The sequence below is a fragment of the Nelumbo nucifera genome, chromosome 2 (genome assembly GCF_055504915.1).
Source record: "Nelumbo nucifera cultivar China Antique chromosome 2, China Antique-T2T, whole genome shotgun sequence".
Classification (NCBI taxonomy): Eukaryota; Viridiplantae; Streptophyta; class Magnoliopsida; order Proteales; family Nelumbonaceae; genus Nelumbo; species Nelumbo nucifera.
In genome coordinates this window covers 1032679-1054633 of record NC_142650.1, presented here as the reverse complement: position 1 = coordinate 1054633, position 21955 = coordinate 1032679, and the positions used below count along the sequence as shown (strand labels likewise).

Below are 21955 nucleotides of genomic sequence, written 5' to 3'. Positions count from 1 at the left end.
TGTTCTCAGGACCAGTGGGGAATGGAGACTCCTTAAAGGCAGAATTGTATGCAGCCTTACAAGGTGTACAGATTGCAAGAGAGTTGGGATTGGAAAATTTGGTCATAGAAGGGGACTCCAAGGTGGTGGTGGGGTTGGCTAAAAAACCTAGATTCAGTGATCTGGGCTTACAGAAATGAATTGAAGAAATTCAAATGGTTAACTCAGCAGATGGAGGTAACTATACAATGGGTGGGGAGGGAGGCAAATGCTTTTGCTGATTCTCTAGCTAAACAAGGGGTAACTAGGGAACAGTTGTACTGGGCCCAATTGTAAATTTATGATGTTTCTGTATCAATGAGTGAGGTTCCACCTCGCGCCTCATTTTGGGATGCTTGTAACGAACTATTTTCATTTGCTTCTAATGAAATCAATTGAATTTTATCTATCAAAAGAAAAAAAAAAGAAGAAGAAAAACAAGTTAAAAGAGCCTACGTTACTGCATTTGATTGAGAGAGGCTTATAATGCTCACATGAATCTACCTCCCTTCACTTGTAAGCTTGACGTGGGGTGGTACCATTGATTTAACATCCCCTAACATGGCCCCACCAATTGCAGCTAATCTGGACTTGCAAGAATGATACTAATAAATTAAACAAAAATTTCCAAAATATTACATACTATAGAACAATCGAATTATTAATTTATTATATAGAGATGTTGGATTACAAATGAAATGTCGGAGCTAGCCCCAACATTTACTCTTCTTTTAGGTTTTTTTTTTTTTTTTTTTGAGACTGAGAGTAAGAATGGAGGAGAAAGAAGCTTGGGTGTTTTCAGAAATTCAAACCAAAAAACAAGCTACTAATTAAGGGGGGTTAGGTGAGAATGTAGGAGATAATTAAGCTGTAGTTATCGGGACAATTTGGGAAGAAATGAATGTAGGAGATAAATATAGCTGGCAAATTGAATTCTAAATTTTGTTGGGTTTGAAGATTAGCTAATGGGTTGGATAATATGCAGGGCAAGTTTAGGGGTGAACAGGGACAAATTGTATATGTCTCAATTGCGATATAGCAAATGGGGGGTTAGGTGGTGCATGCCAGCTTATAATTGGAATGTAAAGCATGTTTTACATATTTCATTCTTTTCATCAACTAATAAAAATGTTGCTGTTATCAACAAAAAAGGAAGAAAGAAAAGTTATGACAAGAGGTTGAGAAGAGGGCATTGTGATTGGTTGCTTCACATTCCCATATTTGATTCTTCTATTTTTTTTTATATGAAATGTAACTTTCATTGGAGATATTAAACAGAGTACAAATATCACCACCGCCCACAGGGTGGGTGGAAAATCAGAACAAAAGCCCTACAAACAAGCCCAAAACAATGCCTCCCTAACAACTCATTGCTTAGCTAAAGCATCAGCCATTCCATTTGCTGACCTTCTTACCCATATAAAATGCACCCCAAGTTCCTTTGCTAAGCTAATAATCTCTCTTAGATGCTGTTTCGCCAATTAAAATGCACCCTAAGTCCCTTTCCCAAGTTTCTATATTTCATCCACCCTATTACTAGTTTGGAGTCTCCTACTTCTAAGTGTTGCATTCCCCATTGTTTCGCCAATTTCAGTCCTTGGAGTAAGGCCATGACTTCTTCCCTCAAAGAATCTCCCACCCCAATCGGGCCCGAGTAAAGGGCCAAAACTCTTCCTTCCTCATTTTTGAAGACACCCCCAACTCCCGACGGGGAAAAGGGAGAGGATATGGATAGAACTCCAAACTCCAATTTCTAACTAAGTCATCTTAGGAGAAGTCCTTGAACAGTTGCTGCACTTTCAACCAATGCAGAAACTTGATGGTAATGACTTCAACAAGCGCTTCCTTGGATTTTTCTTGCCCTTGGAAAATCCTGTTGTTTCTCTCTTCCCAAAATTTGATTCTTCTATTTTTGTTTGCCTTTGTTTATTTAAGCTCTTCCTTGGATCAGGCTCAATTGAAGACTTTGGGATTCCATTGATTACATTCTCCCAATGCATCTAGGTTTTGGTATTACCAATGATTTTTTATTTGTTTTCTCTTCGTTTATTTGTTTATATGATCACAAGTAGTTTGTTTTAGTATTCATTATTTTATAGCATTTTATTTATAATTTGCACATGTATATATTCTAGTGAGAGGGAAGTTAAGAAACATGCTTAAAAATTGAGTTTTACATAAATGCATTTGAGATGGATGAGTGGGAAAAGTAGAAAGGATAGAGTCAGAAATGAAGTTAGTTAGATGGGCTAGGGGTAAATAAAAAAGGACATGGGTTAAAGTAGTAAGAAATGATTCAAGGGTTCATAATTTAACAATGGATAAAGGGCAGCCCAGTGAATGGGGCTTCCACCAATGCAGGATCTGGGGAGGTACACCGTACATGTTACAGATGTATGAAGCCTTTAGCTTGTACATACAGGGGCTGTTTCCAAGTTTTGAACCCTGGTCACCCAGGTCGCAATGGAGCAACCCGATTGTTGTGTCAAGGAATGGTGAAACAAGATTCATCGTTCATGTAGCCGACCACATATAGTTGGGATAAAGCTTAGATGGTGGTGATATATTCGAGTGGGAAATTTGATTGCTTGCCAAGGTTTTCGAATTAAAGGGTATTGATAAAGGGAAGGATTCAGACTTGCTGGCACAGGGAGTCCCTAACCCCGTTTCTTTGTTTTTACCTTTTTAGTCTGTGAGTCCTTGTGTATACCCCTCTAAGCTATGTTTGTCGAATTGCGCAGGTACAACCAATGCCATCCCTCCCTTGAATATCCTAATGGATTGTGCCATAACTCAAGATTCTGAGAACCATCTGGACAATAGCTTAGAACAAGAGAGAACTAGAATCTAGTCCCTAATTCTGGAAAACCTATTGGATCCAACCCTAGGAGTGGAGAATGTTGAAAATAGAGTAAACCACCCCTTCACCCGACCAAAGTCAGTATCTCGAACCTTAATCCAGGAGGATGCTAGGAGGCTGAATCAGGAGGAAAAAGAAGAGTTAGAAGGAAGCAGAAGAGTGGGAGGAAGAGTGAAGGAAATAATTTATATTTAAGGAAGAAAGGAAAGCAAAGTGAGCTAGAGAAACTTAAGTGTGGAATTAATTATGAGAAGAAGGAAGAGGGGAGCCTGAAAAGAAAAAAGAGGGGAACAATAGGCAGCCATTGATAAGGGGTCTTAAGCAGATTGAAATGAAGATAGTCAACTGGAATGTAAGAGGCCTTGGAAGTGCCAAAAAGAGGAGGATAATTAGGAATACTCTCAGAAAAGAAATACCAGATCTGATTTGATTCAAGAAACCAAACTATCAGAGCTGAATAGAAGGTGGATAAGAAGCATTTGGGGAGCCAGGGGTCTAAGCTGGTCATATGCCCCATCATGGGGAGCCTCAGGAGGGATTTTGACCATTTGGAGAAATGAGGAAATGGAATGTGTGGAGGAATTAATTGGTAGATACTCAGTCTCCTTAAAAATTAGAAGACCCTCGGATGGGTGTGAATGGGTGATAACAAATGTATATGGTCCTAACTCCTATAGAGATAGGGAGGCTTTTTGGGAGGAGTTATTTGCTATTAGAGGAATTTGGGAGGGAGCATGGTGTGTGGGAGGTGACCTCAGTGTTATAAGATATTCGGGAGAAACAAACAAGCCGAACCAAGGAATCACTACCATCATGAGAAAGTTTAATAACTTAATTGATTCCCTTGAATTGAGTGAACCTTCGATGTTAAGGGTGGACTATACATGGTCAAATTTTCAATCCCCCCAACCTGCTCCAAACTGGATAGATTTCTCATTACTCCCGACTGAGAAGAATTATGAGGCTCAATAGTAGTAAAAGGGCTACCTAGGGTTACCTTAGACCATTGCCCCATCTCCATTGAGAAGGAAATTCCGGGGGGAGGCCTGACTCCTTTCAAATTCGAAAACATGTGGTTTGAGGATCACTCATTTAAAACTAGACTGAAGGATTGGTGGCAGGAACTCAGATCTTTGGGGAGTATGAAAATGTTAAGCTTTGCATGGAAATTAAAGAGGATAAAAAGGAAAATAAAAGAGTGGAACAAAGAGCATTTTGGGAGGGTAGAGGAAATAAAAGATAATTTAGTGAGGAAGATTGAGGAGCTAGACAAGAAAGAGGCAATCAAAAGGTTATCAGAAGAAGAGAGAGAGGATCGATGGAAAATCAAGCAAGAATTGGAAGAGATTTTAAGGAGGAAATTTGTTGGAGACAGAAGTCAAGGTGTCAATGGATTGTTGAAGGAGATGGTAATACTAAGTTTTTCCATGCAATTGCAAATGGAAGGAGAAAGAAAAATTTAATCGTTAGCGTGGAGGAGGGGGGTTAGGAAGTAAGAGAGAGTCAGGAAATCACAAGGATCTTTTTAACCATTTCAAGGAAGTCTTTACAAGCTCAAGCGGGGTGACAATAGAGCTACCAGAAATGGAAGGGGATAGGCTCTCAGAAGAGCAGTCTCTGTTCTTGGAGAGGAACTTCACTTTGGAAGAACTTAAGAATGCAATTTTCTCCATGGAAAGATCAAAAGCCCCCCGGGCCGGATGGATTTTCAATGGCCTTTTATCAAGAATACTGGGATTGGTTGAAAACGTATATTTTGGAAGTGTTCAATGAATTCCTTCTCAAAGGAGAGGTGCCTCGAGGGGTGAATGCCACTTTTATCACTTTAATCCCGAAGAGGAGGGGGGCCAAAACCCCTAAAGATTATAGGCCAATTAGTCTTGTTGGGAGTGTATACAAAATTATTGCAAAGGTTCTCTTAGAAAGGATAAAAAAAGTGCTACCATTGATCATTCACCATTCCAAGGTGCCTTTGTGGAAGGTAGGCAGATTATGGATCAAATTTTAGTAGCCATTGAGTGTGTTGCAGAAAAAAGAAAGGGTAGAGGAAAAGGGTTGGTGTGTAAGGTGGACCTAGAGAAAGCCTATGATATGGTCAACTGGGAAGTGCTACTTCAAATGTTAGAAAGGTTGGGTTTTGGAACCAAATGGAGATCTTGGATTAGGGGATGTTTAAGTTTTGTTCTTATTCAATTCTTATTAATGGAGTAGCGAAGGATTTCTTTCCGGTTGAGAGAGGAAATAGGCAAGGAGACCCCTTATCCCCTTTTCTTTTCACTTTAGTGGCTGAGGTGTTAAGCAGAATGGTGGCGAAAGCCGATTTCCAAGGATTGTTAAGAGGGTAGAGGATAGGTAATCAAGTGGTTGTTACCCACCTTCAATTTGCAGATGACACAATTTTCTTTTGTGAGGGAGGCAACGAGGAAGGAGTGGTTAGCCTAAAGTTGCTATTGGATTACTTTGTGGGGGTGGCAAGTTTAAGGATAAATTGGACCAAAACAGGCATTGTAGGGATCAATCTGGAGGAAGGGAAACTCAATAGATTTGTAGAGATTTTGGGGCGTGAGATTAGAAATTGGCCAATTAGCTACTTGGGGTTACCTTTATGTGGTAACCCTAGGTTAAAAGGTTTTTGGAAGCCAGTCATTGGAAGATTTGCTAGGAAGCTAGCTCTGTGGAGGAGGAATTATATCTCTCTAGGTGGTAGGATAACACTGATTAGAGCCATGTTGGCAAACCTCCCTATTTACTTCCTCCCAACCTTTAGAATACCCTATAGAGTAGTAAGGAGGTTAGAAAAATACATGAGAGATTTCCTTTGGGACCTAGGTGAGGAGAGGAAGACTCACTTGATTAATTGGGATCAAGTTAGAAAGCCCAAGGATAAAGGGGGTTTGGGAATAGGAAATATTTCACTTAGGAATTCAGCTCTGTTAGGAAAATGGTTGTGGAAATTCTCGTTTGAGAGAGACATGCTATGGAACAAAGTCATTGTGAGTATTCATAGTTTGGTTGGAAATGGTTGGGGTGCAAAAACTGCCCCTCATGTTTCCTCATCTTCTCATTGGAAAGCAATTTATGAATTTTACCCAACATTCCTTAATTCTGTTTGGTTTGATGTGGGCCAGGGTAATAATGTTCATTTCTGGGAAGACCTTTGGGTGGGAGATAGCCCACTCAAAGACCTCTTCCCTGACCTATACACTTTGTCAAACTTCAAAGGGGAAAAAGTAAGCATTTTGGGTAATCCTGGCCCAAATGGGGTCAATTGGAATCTGGGTTTCAAAAGGGGCCTTAGGGAAAATGAATGTGCCTCTTTAGTTCAATTGCTGGATCTAATGGGACAAATTCATTTGGACCCATCCTTGGAAGATTCTAGAATATGGAAAGGCTCCTCAGATGGTCTTTTCTCTTGTTCCTCCTTTTTTAGTGTTCTTGCCACACCTAGCAACCCGGTTGGGGACTTCCCTGTAAAAGAAATTTGGAGTAAGCCTATCCTCCCAAAAATCAAGCATTCTGTTGGGAACTATTCCTTGGCAAGGTTAATACTTGTGATATGTTGCAGAGAAGAAGGCCTTTTTGCTTGCCTTTCTCCTCACATGTGCTCCCTTTGTAAGGAAAGTGGTGAGACCTTGACACATCTATTATTATCTTGTTCCTTTGTGCACCACATTTGGGAATTTTTTTTTGTTTTCTCTTTGGTTGCAGGTGGGTTTCCCCTCAAGATGTGGCAAGACCTTTCAACTGAGACTTTTTGAGGCAACCAAAGAAAAGAGGGATGGTTATGTGTAAGGCTACAAAGACAACTATTTGTTGGGTGGTTTGGGAAGCAAGGAATAACAGAATATTCTTGGACAAGAGTAGAACACTTGAGGAGGCAATTGGCACAATTAAAGTTAAAGTAGCTCATTGGGTAAGATCTTTGCATATCTTTCAAGATTTCTCAGTCATAGACATTATAAAATTCTGGACAGAGGTAGCACAATCTTCAAGAGTGAAAGAGAGAGTAAGGATGGAATGGAAACCTCTAGATGGTAACATAATCAAACTGAATTTTGATGGAAGATCTTTTGGAAATCCGGGACTGTCAGGTATCGAGGGAGTAATCAGAAATTCTGGAAGGAGAATATTAGCATGTAATCAGAAATTCTGGAAGGAGAATATTAGCATGTAATCAGAAATTCTGGAAGGAGAATATTAGCATTGTTTTCTGGACCTATTTGCATGGGCAACTCTCTAAAAACTGAGTTAATGGCATTGCTACAAGGACTAAAGATAGTTAGGCAACTAGGTATGAGGCATATTGAGGTTGAAGGGGACTCCAAGGTTATCATCTCTTGGGCTAAAAACAATAGAACTACTCCGTGGACTTTCAAACAAGTGATAAGGGAAGTGGAAATGGTCGCAAGGGAGGTAGAGGCTGAATTCAAATGTGTTAGAAGGAGTGCAAATGGGCTAGCTGATTATGTTGCTAAGCAAGGGGCTTTGAGGCAACAATTGTTTTGGGCTGCAATGTAAAGAGGGACAGAAATATGTAATAATGTGGGAGCCCGAATCCCATACACAAAGTTGTAAAATTTTTAACTCTAATTTCAAATAAAATTCTCCTTTGCTGATAAAAAAAAGATAATGATAAATGAAAAATAAGAACCTGCTGACCGCTAAATAGACATTGCCTGTATTTATAGCTTCATGCGACTCGCCATACTTTATCTGTGGTAGTGTAGTTATACAAATAACCTATCCAGTATATATTTACCTGTATGGAATTCTTTATGGTATTCCTCTTTGTTTTTCATTTTTCACTTATAACCTATTCGTTTTCAGTTTGTAGGTCTTGCATAATAGCAGGAAAAAAACCTCATGAAAGGACGGAAGAATCTAAAGAGGGCTGCTAGGGAAGAAGTCCTTACTCTACAAGAAGGACAAAGCATAATGCGAGTTGTATCCCTTCGAGGTTCAAATGTCATTGAGGTGGGTGTTTATGTTTTAATTGCTTTCTCTTGCCTCTTTTTAATGTTTATTTATTTATTTATTTTGTAATCTGATTTTTCTGTCCTGGTATTTTTCTTCAAAGTTCTTTTTGTCCCCTTTGATTCTATAGAAATTCTGAACTAGATCTGTCTTCTTCTTGATGTTGTTTTATAGCGTACATATTTATTCTTTAGCTTGCTATCTGGTTGCATTTTTCTTACCTGACCTACCATGTACTTGGACTATTTAAGCATTAGAACTATCAAATTGGGTTCCGTTGCAGTTTTATTGTAATTCTCCTAATTCCTTTGCTCCTCCTTTGTTTTTGTTGTTATTTTATTTCCGTTTTAATTTAGTTAAGCAATCTCAAATTCAGGGGCCACTGCTTGGTGTAGTGGTAAAATTAAAATCTTGCGCTAACAATTGTGAAAACGTCAAAACACATGTTTGAGTTTGAGAGAAGCCACTTTGTGCCAAAAGAAGTTGAAGGTTAGGTGATGCAGATGCAAAAGCAAGGAAAGAAGTCATGGGAAAACAAACCAATTACCCAATTCCTACACCAATTTCAGAATGTTTTGGTGATAGGATATTGGTAGTGTTTCATTTTTTCTCCTACTTGTAGGTGTCTTAAGAATAGGGTTCTGTTTTTTTAGAATTTTATTGTTATTTGAAAACTCCTATTTATGGTAACTTTGGAGTTTTACTATTTTTAGTAATTCTTGCAATTACTATGTTTAATAAACCTGCTGTTTTCTATTTTTAGTTCAGGTGTCTTTAAAGTAAGTTAGTCTTAATGGGAACAATAATGGGTTATTGGAGTTGTTTGAGGAATTAGAGTTCTTATTGGAGTGTCCCTTTGGGTTACCTTAGGATTTGTCTTAGTTTCGAAGCAATTAGAAGTTGTTCAGTTTCCTAGCCCAAATCTAAGGCTATAAAGGGACACTTGAGCTCATATCTTGAGTCTATAAATAGAGTCGTTGTAATTGCAGTTTAAGAATAGTTGTTTTGAAGAAATATAGTTTGGTTCAGTGAATTCTGTTTTTTTCCAGAAAATTTTCTTCTTTTCACCCCTCTCTCACCTCTTTCTTCTTCTACGTGACTTATTTCATTGCTGTTGATTGCAAGCTATCTACTTGCTTTAAGAATAGTTGGTTTGAAGAAATATAGTTTGGTTCAATGAATTCTAGTTTTTGCTAGAAAATTATCTTCTTTTCACTCCTCTCTCACATGTTTCTTCTTCTAAGTGACTTATCTCATTGCTATTTATCCAAACAGCAAGAGCACTCCTCTCTCTAGTTTGCTCATTCTTTGGTGGATAGCAAGCTATCTACTTGCTTTTCCATCCCCATTCTTCATCCCTAATTGACTATAGTCCTTCACCCTACAAAGCCCACCACCAGATCTAAAATTTGTAAGATTCCTACCCTGTTCTACAGGCTACATCATTAGGTCCATATCTGGTCTTCCCCTACTAAGAGCCCAGATTGCTGGGGCTAACATTAGGTAATGACTTTTTATTTTTGAGAAATCTGGAATCTGAGGTTAGAACATTGTGGTGCTGTCTTTAGGAAATGATTATAACAATGTCTGAGAAATGTCATTGATAATCTTGCACCTCCAAATTATCTATTATCTATTTACTTTTTTATTATTATTTGTTTAGTAGTTGCTTGATTAACATGTAACCTCAAGAACAAACCAGGACATTACTCAATGTTGGGCCAGGCTATCCTGGGTCTTGGGAAGGGTGGACTGGATACGAACCTTCCTCCTAGCACTTTTTTTTTGGGTACAAAGTGACACTGTTAGTGGCAAGGATGCTGAGCAAGACAAAAGCCCATTTAAGTTGGTCAGGTCCATCAAGAAGGTGTACAAAGGAGGTCCACGTAAGCAAGTTCAATACCTGTTGGTTGTAGGCAGTTGTAACAAAATTAACCAAATGTAAAGGCTGTATATAAAGAGGATAAACAAGAATAAGAAATCATAGTTTTTCCTTTGAAGTTGCTCTCTTTCTCTCTCTCTCTCTTTGGAGGTAGAGTCTCCCTCGAAGTTAGACTCCTGGGTGAGCAGGAACACACCAATTCTGGTATCAGAATCCACAAGAAAGGTTAAGATGACTAACACCCGTTCTGCCTCCATCGAAGACCGAGTTGATCGAATCGAAGTGGATCTGCACAAGTTCACGAGCGAATTTAGGGACATCAAGGAATCCCTTGTAATTTTATCTTTTGGAAAAGGTAATGTAATTTATTCAACACAGAAAAAAAGAATTAGTACAGAAAAACCCAGACCACTAAGACTGCCTGGGTACAAATCAAATTACAAACACATCCAGGACTGAGAACTAAACAAAAGAGCCAAATTCTGATGTTTGAACTCCTCAGTAACTGACACCCAAGAGATTAACTTGCCCACAGCTCTCTGCAGTACTTCATCCAGACTTTTAAATTTACTACAGAAGATTCTGTTGTTTCTCTCAGCCCAAATAGGCCACAACACAGCTGCAGGAATGGTACTCCATACAAGCTTTCTTTTCTTGCTTAGGCCCTCAAATCTCCAACAGCCCAACAGCTCCTTCACAGATCTTGGCATAACCCAACTAATGTCCAAAGCCTTTAGGAAGTGCCCCAAAACCATGAAGGGAATTGGGCAGTGAATACACAAATGCCCTGTAGTTTCTGCAAGAGATCCACACAAACCACAAGAGGGATCCAGAATCTGAATGCCACGCCTCTTCAGATTAGCTTTAATCAGACATTTATCAAGAGCCATTGTCCAAACCAGAAAGTTAATCTTGGAGGGACTAATTGGGTTCCAAATCTGATTGGCAGGGAAATCCAACTGACCCGAACTGTTCAGCTTGAGGACCAGGGACTTTACAGAGAAGCAGCCGTCTGAATTCCATTTCCAGCTCCATTCATCCTCCAGACTCATATCTATCTTCTGATTTTGAAGTAGCCCCAACAGCTCCACATACTCATCCAACCCCCAGTCAGACAAACTTCTCCTACAAAGAGGTGTCCAAACAATGGAACCACCAGAAAAATTAAAATTCTCAGCTACTGAAGATTCTTGATTCACAGAAATTTGGAAAAGGAGGGGGAAAGCCTCTGCCAAGGAGCCCTCCAAACACCAGGGATCCTTCCAAAACTTAATTCTATCCTCTTTTCCCACCTTAAGTCTGATCCCATCCAAGAGGATAGGAAGATTTTTCAATATGCCTGCCCAATGAGATCTGCCCCAGCTTGGATGAAGTTCCCTAGATCTCCAATCACCCCACTCCACCATGCATTCCTTTCAGTAGCAAATCTTAATAACCATTTACTGAGAAGGGCTGAGTTAAATTTCTTCAGATTTCTTCTTCCCAGCCCACCAACTTCCTTAGGGAGACGCACTTTCTCCCACTTTACAAGGTGAATCTTCTTTTCATCTTCCCATCTCCTCCATAAAAAGTTCCTCTGAATTTGCTGCAGCCTATTTGCTATTTTGTTTGGGATGGGGAAAAGAGAGAGAAAATAAGTGGGGAGGTTAGAAAGGGTACTCTTAATCAACGTCACTCTACCCCCAAATGACAAATATTTTGCCTTCCAAGAAGCCAATTTTTTCTCCATTCTCTCAATAATTGAAACCCAGGTCGAGGAGGAAGAACATTTTGCCCCAAGAGGTAGCCCCAAATACTTTACTGGGAGGAGTTCAATTTGACAAGCCATCACTTCTGCACATTCTTCTAAATTTTAGACTTGGCCCACTGGGATAATCTGAGTTTTACTCATATTAACTTTGAGACCAGACACCGGCTTCAAACCAACTCAGAATTCCAAGCACTGTTTCCAACTGAATCAGAGATGCATCAACAAAACATAGGGTATCATCTGCAAATTGGAGGATATTGACCTTATCCTTATTAGGGGAGATTGCAAATCCTTCCCAATAACCAGAATTTGCGGCCTTCTTACTAAAAAGAGTGAGGATTTCCATAACACAGATGAACAACAAAGGGGAGAGGGGATCACCTAGTCTCAAGCCTTTGGAACTACCAAAAAACCCCGTAGATTGTCCATTAATTAGGATTGAAAATTTAGGGGATTTAATACAAACTCTGATCCAGTTTCTCCATTGCTGCCCAAAATTCATTTTTTCCAACACAAGATTCAGGCAATTCTAGTTGACATGGCCATAGGCTTTCTCAATATCAAGTTTACAAATCACACCCGGAGTTCCCTCTCTTCTTCTGGAATCTATCAGTTCATTAGCAATGAGAATTGAGTCTATCATTTGCCTCCCCGGAACAAATGCACTCTGGTTATTAGAAATTACACTGCCTAACACCCCTTTCATTCTTTTTGCCAGAATTTTAACCAGGATCTTATAAAAACCGTGCAAGAGGCTGATTGGTCTAAAATCCTTGATATTCACAACCCCTTCAACCTTTGGAATAAGAGTAATAAATGTGGCATTCAAACTTCCTTGTAGAGAGGCATTTGAATGAAAAGCCTGGAACACATTCATCAAGTCTTTTTTCACAAAATCCCAGCATTTTAAGTAGAAAAGGTTTGTAAGACCATCCGGCCCTGGCGATTTATCACCTTCTAACTTCTTAATTGTTGTCCTAACTTCCTCCTCTGTGAAGGATCTCTCAAGCCAAAGTTTCTGATCTTCACTCAGCTGCTTGAAAGGAAAGTCTATAGGAAAGGGTTTGTGGGTCCAATTTCCTTATAGAGATTTTTTGTAAAAAGAGGTTGCCACTGACTTAATCTCTGCAATTGATTCCCCACTCCTACCTTCCCACACCAGCTTGTTGATTGAGGAAGCTCTTGCTCGGGCGTTTGCCATTTTATGAAAGAAGTGTGTTTTTGTCACCCTCCTTTAACCAAGTGACTTTAGCTCTTTGTCTCCACTTAATTTCTTCCTTTACAGCCAATTTATCAAAGCTATTTTTTGCTTGGGATCTTTTCAGCCTCAGCTCTTTAGATAAGGGACCCACCACTTTTGCTCTGTCAATCTCTTCGATTGATTTCCCACTCCTACCCTCCCACACCGGCTTGTTGACTGAGGAGGCTCTTGTTGGGGCGTTTGCCATTTTATGAAAGAAGTGTGTGTTTTTGTCACCCTCCTTTAACCAAGTGACTTTAGCTCTTTGTCTCCACTTAATTTCTTCTTTTACAGCCATTTTATCAAAACTAATTTTTGCTTGGGATCTTTTCGGACTCAACTCTTTAGATAAGGGGCCCACCTCTTTTGCTCTGTCAATCTCTTCAATGGTACTCAGTAAAGCTTTCTTTTCAATACTCGAGTTCAGGCTATTCTTCAATTTCCAAACCCTTGTCATTTTGATGGCATGAAGTGAAAAATCAAACCTTTTCGACAAATCCCAAAGAAGTAGAGGTGAGGATTCTAGCCAAGATAGACTTTTCCCACCTTCAGTGGCCAAGATCCCTTGTCTTGGATTTATCGGGCAGAGAAGTATTTTGAACTCTAAGAAATTGCTGAACACCAAAGGGTAGCAATGGCTTTAATCTACTTGGGAGGAGAAGCAAATAACTGGTTTCAGTGGTGCAAATGATTGCATCCTTAACCAACGTGGAACAACTTCACGGAGGCTCTCTGCATCAGATTTAGGCCATCCTGCTTCGGAGATTTCAATGAAGCATTAGCCAAGATTCGTCAAATAGGGACATTACGAAAATATCAAATGGAATTTGAGTGGTTGGCGACAAGATTTGTTTGTTGCTTCGTTAGGGGTCTCCGAAATGATCTTTGAATTGAGGTCAAGGCCATGCAACCAAATACGGTAGTCACGACAATCAGTTTAGTTAGATTCCATGAAGAACATATCAATGGGCTAAAGAAGAATTGGCCATTGGGACCCATCTTGTTGAGTGACACCATCGTATTGTATCTGCAAGGACATTTCACACCACAACAAGCCCATGCGATTTCATTAAAAAGACTATCTTGGGCGGAGATGCAAGATCGATGGGGGAAAGGCCTCTATTTTAATTGTGAGGAAAAATTCTCCCCGGTCATCATTGCAAGAAACAACAAGCATTCTTTCTACAAACCGACTCTGACGAATGGGAAGAAGAACTTGTTGAGAACATAGGCGAGTCAGAACAAGAAATCAAACCCAATGAACCAACCATCTCTCTGCAAGCCCTTACAATGAGGGTGGTGGGTCAGATTCATGGCTGATGTGTCTTGATGCTCATCGATAGTGGGAGTACTCTAAATTTTGTAACAGTGATGCTTGCCAAACAATTGGGGTTACCCGTGCAACCCATTGCTCCATCCTTTGTATATGTAGTGAATGGGGGAGGTATCTGGTGCAAGGGGGGTTGTGCTAAGGTGGCATTGCTCGTTCAAGGATGTGAATTTAAGGTAGACCTTCATCCGTTGGACTTCTATGGATCAGACATCATATTGGGAATCCACTAGTTAAGCGAATTGGGCCTAGTGACACATGATTGGGGCAAGCTCACCATGGATTTCATCCAAAATGAGAAGCCATGCCACATCAAAGGGATAGGGCCAAACACAGTCCAATCGAGTCATCTGCAAACCATACTCAAGGTCTGTCAATCAACAACAAGTACCACTCTTATGAGTCTAGGCCTTAGTTACTCAGGCCTGACTCTCTCAGATGGGGTGGGGACTTCGAAGGCCTCAGAAGCCCAAGAGGCCAAACTCCAATCACTATTGCAAGACTACTTGCATATCTTACAAGAACCAATGGAGTTGCCACTATCTAGAGAACAAGTTCATTGGATTCTGATACAACTGGGAGCCACACCAGCAAATGTTATGGCCTTATAAGTATCCACACCGTCATAAAACGGAAATTGAGAAGATGGTGAAGGAACTACGAGACAAAGGTATGATCCAACTCAGTACCAGTTCTTATTCGGTCCCCATACTTTTAGTTAAAAAGAAAGATGGAACTTGGCGTTTCTGTATAGACTACTGCGCCTTAAATAAAATCATAGTGCGAGACCGATTTCCCATTCCAATTATAGATAAGCTACTAGATGAGCTCGGGCTGGCCATTATTTTCTCCAAGCTGGACTTAAGAGCTGGATATTACCAAATTAGAGTGCACCCCCATGCTGTCTGTAAGACAACATTTCAAACACATGAGGGCCGTTATGAATTTTTAGTGATGCCATTTGGCCTCACTAATGCACCCTCTACATTCCAATCACTAATGAATGAAATTTTCCGGCCATTCTTACGGCAATTTATATTGGTGTTCTTTGACGACATTCTTGTAGCAAAGATTGGACTTCTCACATGCAGCACTTATGTACTACACTGGACATTTTGCACACCATCTGTATGCCAAAATGTCCAAATGTATTTTGGAAAGAAACAAATTCATTATCTTGGGCATATCATCTTGGCTGGTACTGAAGCAGACCCAAAAAAGGTTCAATGCATGCTGGCCTTACAGGATATTATCGCTGCTTTATACAGAATTGTGGGACTCTGGCTGCTCCCATAACACACTTACTAAAGAAGAACAGATTTGATTTGTGTGAAGCAGCTGAGTCCGCCTTTACTACATTAAAGCAGGTTCTCACAACACATCCGGTGTTAGCATTACCAGACTTTTCTAAAGAATTTGTGGTGGAATCAGATGCGTCAGGCACAGGGATAGGAGCTGATTTACTACATGAAGGGAAACCAGTAGCTTACTTTAGCAAAGTCATCCCAAAACAGGCCCAAGGAAAATCTACATATGAGAAAGAATTGATGGCCATGGCCCTTTCCGTCCAGAAGTGGAGAGGGTATTTACTGGACTGCCATTTTACTATCTGTACAGATCACAAAAGTTTAAAACATTCGGTGGAACAACCGGACCTATCAGATGTTCAACAAAAATGGTGGTACAAGCTGCTAGGTTTTGATTTCACAATTGAATAGAAACCAGGTCCTACTAATGTGATTGCTGGTGCACTCTCATGGCAGCATGAATTGGGTCAATTATCAGTGTCTCAGCCCATTTACCCCTTGGCGGGTCAGCTGAAAGAAGAAGCCTCTCAAGATGAACACCTTACTAATATTCAGAGTCAGCTGGTGCAAGGCAAGGGCCATGTACCTGGATATTCAGTTTTCAATGGCATCCTAATGTTCCAAGGGGAGAATGGTTATTCCCGTGCAGTTAGCTCACATCCCGGCCCTCCTGGAACTGTTTCATGCCTCTCTAGAAGGTGGTCATTCGGGAGTCTTGCGCACTCACAAAAGGTTGGCTTCCCATTTCTATTTTGTAGCCCACTGCTTGACATGCCAAAGACACAAGTATGATACCCAAACACCAGCTGGACTACTTCAGCCCATCCCACTTTCTGATAAATTTTGGGAGGAAATCTCAATGGATTTCATCACAGGCCTTCTGACCTCATCAGGCAAGACAGTCATTGTAGTCTTTGTGGACAGACTCTCTAAATATGCCCCCTTTGCACCATTGGCTCACCCATATACAATGGTACAAGTGGCCAAGCTTTTCATTCAGGAAGTCTTGCAGCTTCACGGGACACCAAGAGCTATCATTTCAGATTGTGATGCAGCCTTCAAGAGCAAATTCTGGTCTGAATATTTCAAGGCCCAAGGAACCAAGCTACATCGCTCAACCAGGTACCATCCACAAACAGATGGCCAATCCAAGGTGGTTAATCGTACACTAGAACTTATCTATGATGTTTTACAAGTGATTTCCCTTGGGCATGTCTCAAATGGTTACCATGGGCCGAGTATTGGTACAACACCTCATACCACAGTTCACTACAAGCAACCCCATTCAAGGCTCTATATGGACGTGACCCACCATCCTTGTTACCCTATGAAAAAGTCTCAACTGCAGTGGTGGAGGTGGATGATTATCTAACCCAGCGAGATGCTGTCCTTAGGGACCTTAAAACCAATCTTTTGCAGGTCCAACAACAAATGAAAACACACTATGACAAGAAGCACCAGGATGTCTCTTATGAATCAGGAGACTGGGTCTATCTAAAACTTTGGCCATATAGACAGAGTAGCCTGGCAACAAGAATCTCCCAGGATCTGGCTCTGCGTTTCTATGGACCATTTCAGTTCCTTGAGAAGGTGGGTAAGGTTACCTATAAGCTAGACCTGCCAACCTCATCCAAGTTACACCCCACCTTCCATGTTTCTCTACTGAAGAAACACCTAGGGCCGACAGCTCCTGTTTCACCAACACTACCAGAGTTCTTAGAAGAGGGGATCTTGCTGCCAGAACCAACTAAAATCGTGGACTTCAGAATCATTAAGGAGGGTAAGGCCACAATTCAACAATCCGTGGTCATTTGGAAGCATCTCCCAATGGAAGATGCCACTGAAAGAATGGTAGGATCCATCTAATGGACGTCAATAAGGTTGCGGAATGGGTGGGCGAATTTCAAAAATTTTCCTACCTTCTTCCAACTGGGAATCATATTCCCTAAATTTAGAATACTATATTCAAGGATCCTACTTGAACCATAATCGAACCAGATCTGAACCAAAAAGCAAAAGGGAGGAATATACCTGATTCGGAGAAGCAGTATCTCCCAAAGTTGGTGTTCACGCCCAAAGAAGAAACCAAGATCCGCTCTTGCTGAAGATGACACAGCTGTGGGTGGAACGGAACCAGCAGGGTGCGTCTTACACACTGGATTCTTCGCAAGAATCCTCTGGAAACTCTAAACACTGAATCTTTCTCAGTCTTTTTCGCAAGACTGATGTCAAGAACTGATTTCTTGACTTCCTATTGCTGCAAAGATCAAATCTTGCAAGAGGAAATGGCGGCGGCTGGAGGAGAACTCCTGGGACGAAGATGGCTGAACTGCTTCTCTTCTCTCTGGAGTCTGTATGAGATCTAATCTCTGTTTGCAGGATAATTTCTTGCACACCAAACCCTTGGTTCGAAATCTGATATTTCTCTTAGGGTTTGTCCTCTTTTCTTCTTGATTAAGAAACCTCTTATTTTTTGGAATTATCCCAATCCAAATCAGTATTTGGATATGGGATTATCTTAATCCTATCTGCAGATTAAGTTAGCTTACTCCTGATCTTATCAGGAGGTTACCAGATTCAAATCTGTTTTGAATTTGGTCTCCCAGAGTGGATAAGGTCAAAGGCCCTATCCTTTTACTAACATTAATCTCAGATTCGCCCCATAGATGGGTGATCATATCAGCCCAGCTCGAAATGGGCTTTTGGCCCATTAAGTGTTCAGTGTTTAACTAGTCTCCAATCTGCTGCCCAGTTGGGCTTCTTTGTATGGCGTGGGACCCAAGCATTGATCTACACACCAGCCACATGGGTTCGGCCTAGCCTTTATTACAAGGCCCAACCGAATTCACTGAAAAACTCAGTGAACCCCTGAGCCCATCACATGGACCCTATGGGCCCAACACTTACATTAAGTGGTCCCTGGGCCAAGCCATCTTATAAAAACCCAGGGACTGTGGGCAGGTGCAAGATTAGCCCATCAGGTACTATCCTAAATGGTCTTACACTTAACCTCTCAGCCCTTAATGATCAAGCACTGCCCGACAAGAGAGGACCTCTCCCTCGGCTGCAAGGAACAGTGCCACACTCTCCACTCACATGGATCCCGGGAATTAAAACCATTTGCAAACATTTCGAAACCGTACATATATATATATATATATATATATTAATTTTGCAAAACAAAATTCCAACGATTGAAATCAACTGCCGGCAGTTTGGTTTCCATCAGAGAGAGTGCATTTCCGATCATTACCCTTTGTCCGACAAAGGGGCTGATCCTGTCACTATGATCACCCACTCAGATGAATTCTCAGACTGTTCCAACATACCCAGGTTTTGATCCCCATCTAAGGATCTCACTGATTGACATATCAAAGACAGCCCGATCCGACACCTAGTGAAGTGTCATAATCGAGTCTAGGGGTCGGGTGTAACTTTCCAGTTTTGCCCATCTATCTCCAAGGTCCAGGGCAATACTGGAAATCTGGTTCAGTTCAAGGATTCGAGTAATCCCATACTGCATGTGCCTTGGGTCTCACTCTGGTGGCCGAGACAGACCATCCCAACACTTGGTGGCACATTAGTATCAGCCTTGGCAGGATAAATCTCCCCAGACTTATCCAATGGCTGTGAACATTTAAAACTAACACGAGTCTCTATAAGTGTCCAGTTTTAGGGTCTTACACAGAATTGTACCAAACAACATGAATCAAACATGCACTTTATTTATTTCCACTAAATAACAAAAGTACATCAAATCGGATTGAAGCTAAGGGCATACAAAACTGTCCAACAGCCACATGGGAGGACTACCACACTATCTTGCGCCAGTTCAGTCATCTGAACCTTGGGGACAAGGTTGCTCTCATGGGAGATGGAATTGGTAAGGATGCTGAGCAAGACAAAAGCCCATTTAAGTCAGGCCCATCAAGAAGGTGTACACCAAAGGTCCATGTAAGGAAGTTCAATACCTGTTGGTTGTAGGTAGTTGTAACAAAATTAACCAAATGTGAAGGCTATTATATAAAGAGGAGAAACAGGAACTCACCAGTCAGACTCTAACCTCCATTCTCACATTTTTTTTTTTCTGTTTTGATGTTAATTGTGAGATCAATTAGAATTTTGTTGGACTGAAAGTTACTGTAGTTAACTCAAAAGCCTGCCCTTTCTCACCTTTTTCAAAGATTTTATATGGCTAATTTAAGTCCTGACTCCTACCTTGCTTATATTCTACTGCGTTTCTCCCATCCAGATTTGATCTATGGATTTTCTTATAAGGAATCTTCTATGCCTAGATTTGACTATTTTGCTGGAGTCTGGTTGATAATCTTGGTTCTGTTTATTTTTGAGTGGGTTTCGGTCATGATTTCCTTGTTGAATCAGGCCTCCTTGTTGTCCTTGTTCCAAATGGCTGATATATGTGATGGAGAGTTGTTTTTTTGGTCTGTTGCATTAAATTCTAAGGTTTCTTCAGCACAAGTATGTTTAACCACACACAGCCAAGATGTGTTTCTTGGTGGATCTTTTGACATGTTGAGTTCGTATTATAAACTTCCTTAAAAGCACTAGATCAAAATTTTCCAAATTGTGCTAGGTACCATGGAGAAGCAAACAAAGAAAAGGATTAAAAAAAAATGCATCTTAAAATCTCATTAGATGGTCAAGTGGTAAGATTTCACCTGTGATTGTTTTGAACTAAAGTTTTAAATGATAATGTATTCCAAATTCCTTTGGATATTCATTGAATTGCTAGAAGCCTTTTACAGGACTTGGTCAATACTCAGAATGTTAAATTTCATTGCTCAAATTTAAAAAGAATTCTTAATTTTAATTTTTCATTTGGATACTTGAGATGACAAGCTCTGATTAATAATGGCAATTGGTGGTGAATGGGGATAGGCTAGATAGAGCTACATTATTGGGATTGGAAAATGATAACCAAATCTGACATATTGTCCTTACTGGTTGAGAGAGGTAATTGAGAAATTGGAGAAAGGTGTTACTCTAGTCCTTTGACTTTTTTCTCTTATTGACATTAAAGATCACAACTTGCTGATCAAAAAGAAAAAAAAAGTAAAAAAAAAAAAAAACACTGAAGACTAAGGTTTACCTTCTAGGTAACAAAATCCAACAAAGCAGTTTATGTTTCTACTGCATGTTCATTGTGGTTTACCTTTTGATATCCTTTTTATTTCCTTTGTTCATTGTTTCAATGTTTTTCTATTGCTGAAGGTAATGGATGCGGGAGGGGAGAAATCATTGGCACTGTTTCCAGCCAAATTTCAGAAGAGCATGTGGATAAAACAAGGTTTGTGCCATGTGATTCTTGCGCCTAAGCCTTGGCATTTGATGTGGATAAAACTTGTTTTTTTTTTGCTCCCAAGTTTTTTATTTGCAAAATTTCCTCTCTCTCTCTCTCCATAAGGCCATGGTCTCTTTCTTTTTTTTTTTGATGAATAAGGCCATGGTCTCTTTCATTATACTATTCTTCACTTGAACTTTTGCTTGGATTATATTTTGGTGTTTTTGGATCTGTAACTGACCATACGCATTTGTGCAGATCCAAACAGTGCTTTATAATGACGCAAGGGCATTCATATTCCAAAAAGAGCTATTTCTGGGTCATGACAAAACAAAAACTAAAAAGTTGTTCCCAGTTTTTTATTTGCAAAATTTCCTCTCTCTCTCTCTCTCTCCATAAGGCCATGGTCTCTTTCATTATACCATTCTTCACTCGAACTTTTGCTTGGATTATATTTTGGTGTTTTTGGATCTGTAATTGACCATACACATTTATGCAGATCCAAACAGTGCTTTATAATGATGCAAGGGCATTTATATTCCAAAAAGAGCTATTTCTGGGTCATGGCAAAACAAAAACTAAAAAGTTGTTCCCAAGTTTTTTATTTGCAAAATTTCCTCTCTCTCTCTCTCTCCATAAGGCCATGGTCTCTTTCATTATACTATTCTTCACTCGAACTTTTGCTTGGATTATATTTTGGTGTTTTTGGATCTGTAATTGACCATACATTTGTTGATTGATTGTAGTTCAAGAGAAGTTAGTACCCATGCATCCCCTTAAAACTCTCAAGGGCCAGCCCTGTCTTGTCCAAACATTATACCCAGAAAAACAATATATGGACTGTACTGGGGGATTAACCCCAACTATAAGACAAGAATGATAAGGATGCGGATGCATATGGAAGGGTGCAAATCATGTCCACGCGGGGGGGGGGGGTGTATTTCAAGAACTATTTTTATCTTAATTTTTTTCCTTGGGTATCTTTGTTTAGCACATTTCTGTTTCACATCTCTTGACTTTATGTTTGACCAGTTTATGACCGTTTCCTTCAAAAATAATCTTAGTTGATCATAGAGGATCTGTTCTTCTCACCGACTCTCCATACAAGAACAGCTTCATTGCAACATAGAAGTCTTTTGGGTGACCATTCTCATTAGATGATTGTTCATATCATAGTGCAATGTTATTGTCTTGAGCAATTTCTTTTCCTGTCTCCGTTCAGCATTAGTTTTATGATATTTTTTCTTTCTGTTTACGTTTTCCTACCAGTTGAGTGTTCCAGAATGTTTTTA

General features: G+C 40.2%; 1 protein-coding gene across 3 annotated transcripts in view; it reads left to right on the top strand.

Moving 5' to 3' along the window:
* LOC104594460 (Nucleic acid-binding, OB-fold-like protein) overlaps positions 1-21955 on the top strand; it is a 29393-nt gene that overhangs the window by 5151 nt on the left and 2287 nt on the right. For all 3 annotated transcript variants that reach the window (XM_088898986.1, XM_010254734.3, XM_010254735.3), the window contains 2 exons: positions 7706-7852; positions 20594-20669. In XM_088898986.1, coding sequence (XP_088755112.1) covers positions 7742-7852; positions 20594-20669 — 187 coding nt within the window. In that variant the 5' untranslated portion in view covers positions 7706-7741. The remainder of the gene's footprint in view (positions 1-7705; positions 7853-20593; positions 20670-21955) is intronic.